Source organism: Argiope bruennichi, chromosome 7, assembly GCF_947563725.1.
Source record: "Argiope bruennichi chromosome 7, qqArgBrue1.1, whole genome shotgun sequence".
Classification (NCBI taxonomy): Eukaryota; Metazoa; Arthropoda; class Arachnida; order Araneae; family Araneidae; genus Argiope; species Argiope bruennichi.
The window spans coordinates 26,514,912-26,525,922 of NC_079157.1; the positions used below are offsets into that span (position 1 = coordinate 26,514,912).

Here is an 11,011-nt window from a genome sequence, read left to right on the forward strand (position 1 = left end):
AATAAAAGTACACTGAATTGCTGTCATCAGTAAGAAAGAAACAACCCAGTCGACATTTTAGCTTAGTGGTTAATTGAATGCTGTAAATTTAAATTCTCGGAGTAAACAATAGAATTTAGTGATTAAAAATGTTTTTTTGTATTTTCTCTCTCAAAATATTATCTTAAATTTTCGGTTCAAATCAAATAAGATGAAATGGAAATCGAACAGATTTTGTTGATGAAAACAGAAATCTGGCAATAGTAATGTCGTTGTTGAGTTGTTTATAGTTGTTATCGAAACAATTGCGTTGTGTGATTTGGTAATAATTGGATATTCCATTGAGACAAAAATATAGCATTAATTTTGAGAACAATTTTTTTTTATTAAGATGAGTTTAAGTTATGTTCAAGTAGCGGAAGACGAAGGAGAAGAACCTATAGAAGTTCCTTGTGAAGAAGATGGTACTCTGTTATTGAGTACATTAGCTGCACAGTTTCCAGGAACTTGTGGATTGAAATATAGAAATCCTGGTACAGGTACGATGCGAGGAATTAGATTGACGGATGGAAAATTAAATCCGCCATATGGAACTGGTTGGGGAAATTCTCTCTATATATGTGTTTTTCCTAAAGGTAAGGTTCTGTTTTCTGTATTTCACCCCGCCCCTTTATTTATATTGTCAACATCTGTTTCTGTTGTTAGGCTTAGTGTTATTGCCTTGGCCTCTTTGGATTTTATGTATGTCAATGTTGTTTATCATACAACCTTATTACTAACGGCACCGTAAAATAATTTTTACATTCATTTAGAACTATATTTTTATTATACACCTTTGCATATGTTATAAAGTAAATTATTAGGAGCAGTAATTTTAATTTAAAAGACATTTGTTGACATAAATAAATTTTGAAGTTACGAAATATTTTTCGTTTATATGTTATCCTCCGTAAATATTAACTAAAACTCCTAGTCTTTATAAATACAGAAAGCAAATTTTTAATAAACAGGAAGAATTTGATTATAAAAGGCTTTGGAAATCAAATGGAATTCCAATTTTATACATTAAAATTTTATAAAATATTCATTTTTTGCAGTAATAGATGTAAGGTATAATTGCTTTAAACAATCAATTATTTCTAAATTTTAATTTGTTTCCAAATGGATTGTCAGTTTAATACTTTAGAATTTAAATCCACTTATAGAAGAGAGAATTTTAAGATGTTAACTGCTTTTCTTAACCCAACAATATGGGTGAATTCTATCAATATTGTAGCATTTATCATATTCATGCCTTAATTATTGGTATAAAGGAAAGAAAATTCAAATTTTGAAATTATATATTGTTTTGAGAAAAATTTGATATAAAACTTTTAACTCTATTCCAAATATTGAATAGCAAGTTCAATTAAGCCATTTGTGAAACAGTGTATTCATATCTTATTATTAGTAGGATAATATTTATGGTCCCCAAGTTTTATCACCAAATAAGCATAAAACATTGCCAGATTGTTGTTTTATATATAATTGTGCTTGGCAGAATCTGAAAATTGTCAAATAAACCAGGGACCATAAATATCTACGAGTACCACATTTTATGAATTTTGAAACAGCCAAGCATCAGGTTTTAGATGGCTAATTTAATAATTTTTCAAACATTTTACTTGTTTGTAAAAAATATATGCTTAACTTGTTTTAATGGAGGCAGAGATAACTGCCGCCACAAGGTGTAATTATTTTTAGCAGAACTACTATCTAAAATTTCACTATAGTAGTTTTTGCACCACCAAATTTATAAAATATTGCATATTTCACTGCATGAAATTGTCTTAAGTTTTTTTTTATTTTATTTATTATTATTCTGGTGGCATTTATGGTAACATATCTGAAATATAAAACAATTTATCATAGATTCTATTTGCATTTTAAGTTTTTAAAGAAAGAAAATATTATATCTGATAATCAAAAGAAATTAGGTATCTACCACAATATGTTAAGTATAAATATATGTTGTGAAAAATACTTTTATTCGGCCTATTTATAAAAAGGTACAATTTGGTTAAAAGGTTGACCGATAAGCACCCCGAAAAAATTGCGTCAAATTATAAAAATATACTCAAGTACAATTTTGTTTATTATGAAAAATTTTGAACATACTAATTGCATGCTATACAGTTTAATAATTAAAATTGACAAATTAGTGGAAATTTTTCTGCTGCTTTTTGGTTGCTGTTACAACTGAAAAGTACCTATACAAATGGACATTCCATGATTTTTTTACATATTTTATGAATAAATTTTATTTAGGTTTTAGAAATATTCCTGATATTCTTTAAATAATAAGAATCTGAATTAATTAAATAAAATCTTTTAATCGATTTTCTTGAAAATTAAAATCTTTTTATTGAATAGATAGTTAATATCAATTTGTCACAAATTTTTTTCAGTTGAACCTAAAAGTTTGTTTAATCTTTTTTACTTCAGATATTTAATATACAAATATTTGCAATTTTTAGTAATGTGGAAGTAATCTGTTATATTTGCAATCACAATAATTCAAATTGAAAGTAATTCGTATACAGATGGTAAGACTTTCTTATCTCGTATCTTGAAATTTGTTTATAGAACTTGAAGGCTACTTGTGACTTTTTATAATTTTTGTAAACAGTATATAAAAGATTTTATTCATAAATTTCCCCTTTTTTCTCAAAACAATCCAGATAATTTAAGTCTTGCTGTATTTCATATATGATTATATTTTATACTATATTTTAAATGTGTCCTTATATCATTGCAAAGACACCAGGGGAGAAATAACTGTGTGTGTATAGAACATGCTTTAAAATGAGGGGGTTTAGTGTTAATTCAGTGTTCAACCAATGCCACTAACATGTAAAATTAACTGCATATCAGTTTGTCTCAGTAAGAATGTCAAAAAGACTAAATTTAAAACTTTTTTCTGCTTTTTTTTTATGAAAATTTATTACATTTATGTTTTAAACTGAAATAAAATTTTCATTTCTTGATGAGAATTTAAGATATACATGCAGTTTATTTTTCTCTGAAGCAATGTTTCTTGTTCTAAAATGCATTAAAATAGATCTGAATTTAAAAACTGTAACAAATTCTCTTTTCAGTGACTGAAAACAAACGGAAATCATGTGATCAGCTGGAAAACAGCTCTGCTAAGACAAAAAGAATGGAGACAAAGCATAAATGTTCTGATCTCATCGTTTTGGGATTACCATGGAAAACTACAGAGCAAGAACTTCGACAGTATTTTGAATCTTTTGGAGAAGTTCTTATGGCACAAGTGAGACATAGCACAACTTTAAACTAAACAAATGCTATTTGAAAATTCATGTTTTAGTAGTACTCTATTATTTTTAAGCCCTAGAACACGCAATAGACTTTATTCTTAGGGGATCTTTATTTTTTTCAATGTTTACAAATAGTATTGCCAGTTTAAAAAAAAAAATAGATATAATATATTTTTTAATATTTCTACATATCCTTTCGTATAAATTATTGCTCACAATACATAATGAGCTGTAATATAAAGTGTGCCATATCTCAGAATAGTTACGTACGATGTAATTCTGATTGTGATCTATGCAACATTTAATGCATTAATTGTTTTAAAATCCTGTTTTTGGTGTTGTTAAGTCTTATTTTTTCTAAGTAACAAAAGTCTTAAACTATCATGTTGAGTAGTATTTAAATCTTAATTTTTGAAATGCTTAGTTTTTTTGTGTGTATTAATATTTTATTGATCATCATTTTATTTCCATTTTAAGTCAATAAAACTTTTTCTATGGTTTTAAAAATATTGTTGTTACCATCTTAATTCAACATTAAGTGTTGTATATATATATTTATATTTTGCTTTAAAAAATATTTTATACTTTTCCATTATTTTTTTATTAGGTAAAAAAGGATCCTAAGACTGGACAGTCAAAAGGTTTTGGCTTTATTCGATTCAGCAATTACGAGTCCCAGGCTCGTGCATTATCTAAACGTCATCTCATTGATGGAAGGTGGTGTGATGTGAGAATTCCAAATTCAAAGGTTAATTTTATTCATTTTATATTTGCATCTTCATATATCTTATTTATTAGATATTGTATGTCTACTTTAAGTGGTTTTGCTATAAAAAAAGGTGAGAAATTTATTGGGACCGATATAGAGATTAAAAAGCTGTTTAAATTATGAGGATAAAAGGAATTTTAAAATGCATGGCTCATAATTTCTACGTTACTTTAAATTCTTCCAAAAATGTTCTTTGTAATTACTTAAAAACAGTCGATTCCATTCAAGAAAAAAGATGAATTATTTGTTCTCATATTTTATTTCAATCTTTTAAATTGTTACATCCTGCAATGTTAGCATAATATGAAACCGTTGCTTGCAGTGTCCTTTCTGTTTAGTTGTTAGTGACAACTCAAGTGTTTGTAATTGATAAAGTATTGTGCTCAATTTTTTGTTATTTTGATACAAAAAAAATTGTTTGGCTTAAACTACTAATCATTTGTTACTTCCTATGTCTGTAATAATCAAATGTACAGAAATGTAGTAGACACAATTCATTGTTAGTCCTTGGAGTCTTGCAATTTTATAAAATATTTAACACATTCTAATTATACATTGATCATTTGATTGGAATATATTATGTATAATACCCTTATTAATTATCTATAATAAAATAGTCTTGTATAGAGAGAGCAGTTTTTATTTATTTTCATGCATACGAAATATGCAATCTCAAGATTTTGTACCTCCATAAACGAGTCAGTAAAACCATTTTTGAAGTTGTCTGTAAATTTGTGACCACATTAACACTTTAAGTTTTTTAATTAATATTACTTTGAACGAAGTATTTGATTTAATGTTATTTATTAGAATTTAAAATGGTGTTTTTACACCAAAAATACAATTTTTCAATTGAAATCTTGTGTAAAATCTTCTCCCCAAAATGTCTGCCTACACACACAAAAAAAAAGTAATTCAAGAGAGCAGATATTTAGATGGATGAAATTGAGTTTATAATAATATTAGAGATTATAGATTTGTATCAAATTTTAGACCATATCTGTCGAAGAGTTGTCTTTCTGTATAATTGTATGTATTTGATTGGTATAACTTGGAAGTTCAGTTATATAGAGGAATGAATTTTGATGCCTGATCTTGCTACCAAAATATATATTGAATTGCATTTAGATATATATTATATTGAATTGCATTTAGATGGTGGAAAAGATTTGTGCAAAATCTATACTTTACTGTCTTCTCTATAATATAAAGCATAAAATGCATTGTATTATGTTAGTATTGCAAAGACTAGGAGCTCACCTCCTAGATATCTGCTGTATACTTAATGTATGAAATGCTTAAGTATGAAATCCCTGTTATATACTTAAGGTATATTAATGATGAAAATACAAATATATTCTGATCTTCTCTTCCAAAAAATAAAAATATATATTTAAAAAAGGAAATATTATTCAGAATCATGGAAATACTTGATGACTGTTTTTGTGTAATTTTTCAAAATGTTTGCCATTTTTTTAATTGCTTTGTATGACATCACATAATTAAAAGTTATCTTTTATTTTCAAATGCTTTCTTCTCAATTCTTATTTCTTTGCTTAAAATAACTAATTATTGTTTTGTTTCCTACAGGATGGCCAAGTTGCAGAACTAAATCGAAAAGTTTTCATTGGGCGTTGCACTGAAGACATAACAGCTGATGATCTCGAAGACTACTTCTCAAAATTTGGTGAGGTAACAGATGTTTTTATCCCCAAACCATTCAGAGCATTTGCATTTGTGACTTTCTTACATCCCGAAGTTGCTCAAAGTCTGTGTGGTGAGGATCACATTGTAAAAGGTGCAAGTTTACTCGTTAGTAGCGCTGTTCCAAAAAACGCAAATGCTAATTACCACAATCGAAAGTCAGATAGCCGTGCACTGAGTGTGCCATTCCCTCACAATGCTGCTGGATTTGGTCCAGGACACCATAGTGGGAATGCTAATATTTGGAATCAGCCTCCATACAATATGCCTGTGCGAGGAGGAGATAATATACAAAATTTGGCCCAACTAAGCACCACTTTAGGGTTAGGTAACCCAAATCCTAACCAGGGAGGGGGAAAGGGTATGAATACAACGCCACCAACACTTAGTATGGGTGCTCTGAATTTGGGGGCAGCACTGCCACTGAGTTCTGCTGTTGTGGCTGCTGCTTTAGGTCAAGCTAGTCTTGGTATTCTGGGTGGCATTACGAACCAAGGAAATTCTGAGGACTGCCCAAATCCTAATGTTAATACTTCAAACCCAGGAAATTCAAATATGGGTGGTAATGGTTGTCCAACTTGGATGAACCAGCCTTCTGGAAGTAATGAAGGTCCCATACAATGGACCCCGAGAGATGCGAAAGGCTATGGTATGCAAGTTTTAAACTAAGAGGCACAGCATTTTTAACTTCACACCATGAATCATCATCTCATTATTTGTTGAGTTTGAAACCTGTTAATTGTCATATATTTTTTTTGCTCATCATTGAGGAGACTCATTCTCTTTCAATCTTTTCTCTAAATATTTTTCTTCTAATTACTCAGCACATATTCTCATCACATTTCTTCTCACTTTCACGTTGATAGACCTAGTCCTTGGTTCTGCTTTTTCATAGGGAAACAGGTTTCATATCTCAACGTTGTTTGTTTGGCATTTTTGGTTTTTTTTTAAAAACATCCAAATATATATTATTTTGTTATGAAATTGTTTATAAGAGAGTCAGTTTATTTAAGCATGTGAAGAGTGTGCTAAGAGGAATAACTTTTAAAAAGATTTTTTATTTGTGGAAAAGAGAATTCACAATTCGTGTCTCATGAATGAATGTTATCATTCCTCTGTGTCTAAATGGGATAGCATGTGTTATATGGAAAAGTGCCTTGCCTGGAGGTTTTATGTATTTTGCTCTTGCTGAGCGCGATTTTAATAAATGAAAAAATAATAAAAAGTCTAGTTTGAGATTTGAAACATCAAGAAAAGCAGTTAAAAAAAAGTTGTAAAAATTATTTTACCATAACGTAATACAAAGTTACACTTTTATCTTTGTGATGTTCAGTGATGTATGTGTAAAAAGTTTATGCAGTGTCTTGAATACATGAGTCTTTAATGGAAGCTTGATGTGTTAAAGAATTATTGAACTATAAAGTGATCTTTGTAAACATGTATATATGCATAAATATATTTGAATAGTTCTGATTTAAATTAGATATGTAAAATTAAGTTGAAAACAATGGGGATATAACTGCCGTTAGTTGTAAGAGTTGATATTTTCGAATGGGAAAGTTATTATTTCTGTAATGAATTTTTGGGATCTGAATAATAACTTTTGTATATATAAAGTTTAATTCGGATATTTCTTTGAGACTAGTTATTTTATATTTCACGTGCAGAAAACTACTGCTTATAGTGATTAAATAAATTTAGAAGTGATAGAATTTCCTCTTATTATTACTGAAAACTGTTCTTAAATCTATAATCCATTGCAGTGTAATAGAAATTTACTGTAAAAAGGCTTTCTTTTCCTTTACAAAATGAATTATTTTTGTATTATACTACATTTTTTGTGTGAACAATTTTTTGTTACTTCAAGTTTAGAGGTTGAATGTATTTATTTTTTCATTCATTTAAGTTTGATAGATTATTATTTTATTCTTCCAGTAATAATAAGATGGTTATTAGAAATAATTAAATCATTTTATTTGAGAAGTTTTTTTTTTTAATGTGTGCCACTGCAGATGCAAAATCTTTGATTTTCTTGCAAGGTTTAAAACTTGCTTATTGTCTTTGAATTCTCTTAATTGGTGTAGGTTGATTCATGGTATAGATGTGCGTCTGTTATTAGTTGGGCTGGTTTTATTGTTTTAGTTTGTGATTGTAGATATGATTGAAAATTATCAATACTCTATGCTCTTATTTCTGCATAATGTTACTGCTACTTTATTTAGTATAGTTTTAATGGAATTATTAATGAATAAATAAGTATTAATCCATAGAAATGAAAATTATTTTTTATAAAACTCTTACGTTTATAGTTAAAAAAAATAATGAAAGAACAAGGTTATTTTATAAATACATCTTTAGTTGGATAACGAATGATAAAAAGTAACCTAAAAATATTGAATATTTTCAGTTGGAGACTACTTCAAATGAATGTAATTCTTTAGAAAACTAATTTTTATATAAATTTAAATAATTATGTTATAGTATGGAAGCTTTAATATTATACATACTTTATCTGGTTCTTAGTTTAGACTGCTCCAATCTTACTTCTCGTTCTATGCTTGCTTTTGAATTTTACTAATATAGTTTTGATTTAAATGAGTATCAAATTTTCTTTTATTTGTCATAAAACGTAGGCACACTGGATGTTATTTGCATACAGATCTGATTATTTAATGGGATGAATTGCTATCCAAAAGTTTTTATTATCATTTATTAGATGTTTTAATTGTTGGAAGACTGAAATTAATCTTTGTTTTCTTTATTATTTGCTGCAATAATTTTATGCATGTATTTTTGTAAAATTATGTTTGTTAAAGCCTACATAAAATGCCTTTGTTTTTCAACTCTGTATGTGTGCCGGTCTTAAGTTATTTTATATGAGATGTAATTCCATTCGTAATTTCTTTTCTTTCTTTCTTTTTTTTTAAGTATTAATGTTTAAAGAGATGTGGCAAGCTTAGTTATCAGAATACATTACTTCATGTACTTCAATGTTTAATCTCTATGCATGTTCACTCTATTTAATACTGTTTAACTTGTGTGTGAGTTCTGAATATTAATGTATGGAAGCTGTGGTGATGTTTGATGTAGAAAATATTAAAGATAACAGGTGTTAAAAAACACCCATGAGTATGTAAATGGATATGATTGGTATTTGACTATTTGCTGTGAGTTGTTCTGAGTCTTTGGTTTGTAATTATGCAAGATTGTCTGTTTCAATAAAGTTTCTTTGCTGAACGGTGTGTGTCTGTTTTCTGAAGTGCTTGATTGTTGTGTAAAACTGAGGGCAACATTTGCAATAATAATTTCTGACTGCGTGAATGTATACACTTTCTGATTCTGTTAAGCTTCCCTAAACTCTTAAAACTAATAATTACATATCTGTGATATATTTTCCCCATGGGCTTCTTTTTTTTTTATTTATTTATTTAGAAAATGTATCCCATATATTTAATGTTGGCATGCTTTGATTTGATGATAAATTGAATGCAAATAATTCTATATTGTAGAAATAAAATTTCATATATTTTTATCAAATTCACTTTAGTAGTGAAAATTTTATAAAACAATGCTGGCTATTTGATCTTGTGAAAAGATCATTTCTTCATAAAGTTTAGATTTAATCTTTATATCTTATATATTTTTAAAATTTGCTCTTAATTATCTCTATCAATGATAGTGTGTACACATTTAAAATATGTCATTGGAACAAGTATTAATGCAATAATTAAAACAATAAAAAATATTGTAATGCATTTTCAAAAAATTATTGGAGAAAAATTGTGCAGAAATGAAATGGATATCACTGCAAAGCTTATTTTAAAGTTGCACAAAAATGGTTTTTGTGCAATAATACTCTCTAGAGCTATTGAAAAAAAAATATTCACATTTTGATTATTAAAATATAAAATAAAAACTTTCAGAGTGAATTTTTACTAATTGTAAAGTATTCATGTTCTAATGATAGCTCTATGTATAATATTCTGACCTATAGAGTAATTTTAACAATTTTTTTTATTGTGCATGTCTTAATTTACAAATAATACACCTAACTGTAAACTTTTTAAAAATTATTTGCTACAGGAACTTTTATACAAAAAAAATTATTTTGAAGGGGAAAATTGATCAGTTTGTAACATTTACTTTAGAATATGATTTAACATTATTTTTTTATAGTTAAATGAAGAAGATTATTTTTGATATATGCTTCATCTACATACTTTTTTAATGGAAGTTATTTAGTTGCAAAAACATTTAATAAATACAATGTTATTACACTTTTTGTTTCAAAATTTATCAAGTTCATTTTTGTTCTTCACTTAGATTGTACTAATGTGATAGTAGGATATTATATTAATTTCAAAGTATAAATTTTTAAAAGGCACCTCTCTGTTATATTATTTTTGAAATGCTGCTGTTTCTGAATCGATTACTGGTTAAAATCATAATCCAACCACATAAAAAAAAAACATTAATTTTTGACAGTATTAAATTAACAATAAGATATTAAATTGATGTCCCTTTTTTTCAATATTTTAGAATGTTTTAATGTACAATAATTTGTATAATTAATATTAATCGATTAACATTCATGGTGCTTGAAGACAAATTTCGCTAAGATGGTCAACCAATTGTATTTCCATTGTTTTTAATTAGTTTCAACTAGGATATCGCCATTTATTCAAATTTTGAAGCCAAACTGCAATCACTTTTGATTTTAAAAAATAATGCAAGAGAATGAAAGTTATATCTATTTTTTAATATCTCTCTATAGTTAAACAACTTAACACTTTTAGTCTGCAAAAACATCACTAATTTTGCAGGAATAAAATTTTATTTTACACTTTTTAACATTATTTAGTTGCATGTTAACTTAATTTGTGTATTTATGAGTTAGTGATGATTTAGATTAGGATACGCGTTTTCTAAACTTCTCTTTTATTGAATATTTCTTATCAGTATTTTCCAAAAACTTTTCAAGTATTAAGTAAGGTTATCAATAAATTTTGCAGGCTAAAAAAAAGTATTCTTCATATTTATTTTTTTATTATTCAAAAAAATTTTTTTTTATGTATCTTTGTAAATATCACTGACTTGGATCAGAATTATGGTATATTATTGACCACTCACGAGTTAACTTGCTTAATCAAATTGCTGGGTAACAATGTTTTCAGCTTGCTTCTGTTTCATATTATTGAAGTCCATTTTTTTAAATTGATATATATATGATAACAAAAAT

At 27.2% G+C, this 11,011-nt stretch overlaps 1 protein-coding gene across 1 annotated transcript; it reads left to right on the forward strand.

The window, feature by feature from the left end:
• Positions 1–259: 259 nt before the first annotated feature.
• On the forward strand, positions 260–9,009 carry LOC129975878 (TAR DNA-binding protein 43-like). Its single transcript, XM_056089141.1, has 4 exons — positions 260–614; positions 3,117–3,292; positions 3,907–4,047; positions 5,659–9,009. The coding sequence occupies exons 1-4, from the start codon at positions 371–373 to the stop codon at positions 6,439–6,441; spliced, it is 1,344 nt and encodes a 447-aa protein (XP_055945116.1). The 5' UTR covers positions 260–370; the 3' UTR covers positions 6,442–9,009.
• Positions 9,010–11,011: the final 2,002 nt, after the last annotated feature.

What these genes read in the sequence shown, in the direction of transcription:
- LOC129975878 (XM_056089141.1), top strand. Translation starts at nt 371, where the DNA reads ATGAGTTTAAGTTATGTTCAAGTAGCGGAAGACGAAGGAGAAGAACCT. An exon ending in TATATGTGTTTTTCCTAAAG is followed by an intron (nt 615 to 3,116) that starts GTAAGGTTCTGT and finishes TTCTCTTTTCAG; the next exon opens with TGACTGAAAACAAACGGAAA. An exon ending in GAGAAGTTCTTATGGCACAA is followed by an intron (nt 3,293 to 3,906) that starts GTGAGACATAGC and finishes TTTTTTTATTAG; the next exon opens with GTAAAAAAGGATCCTAAGAC.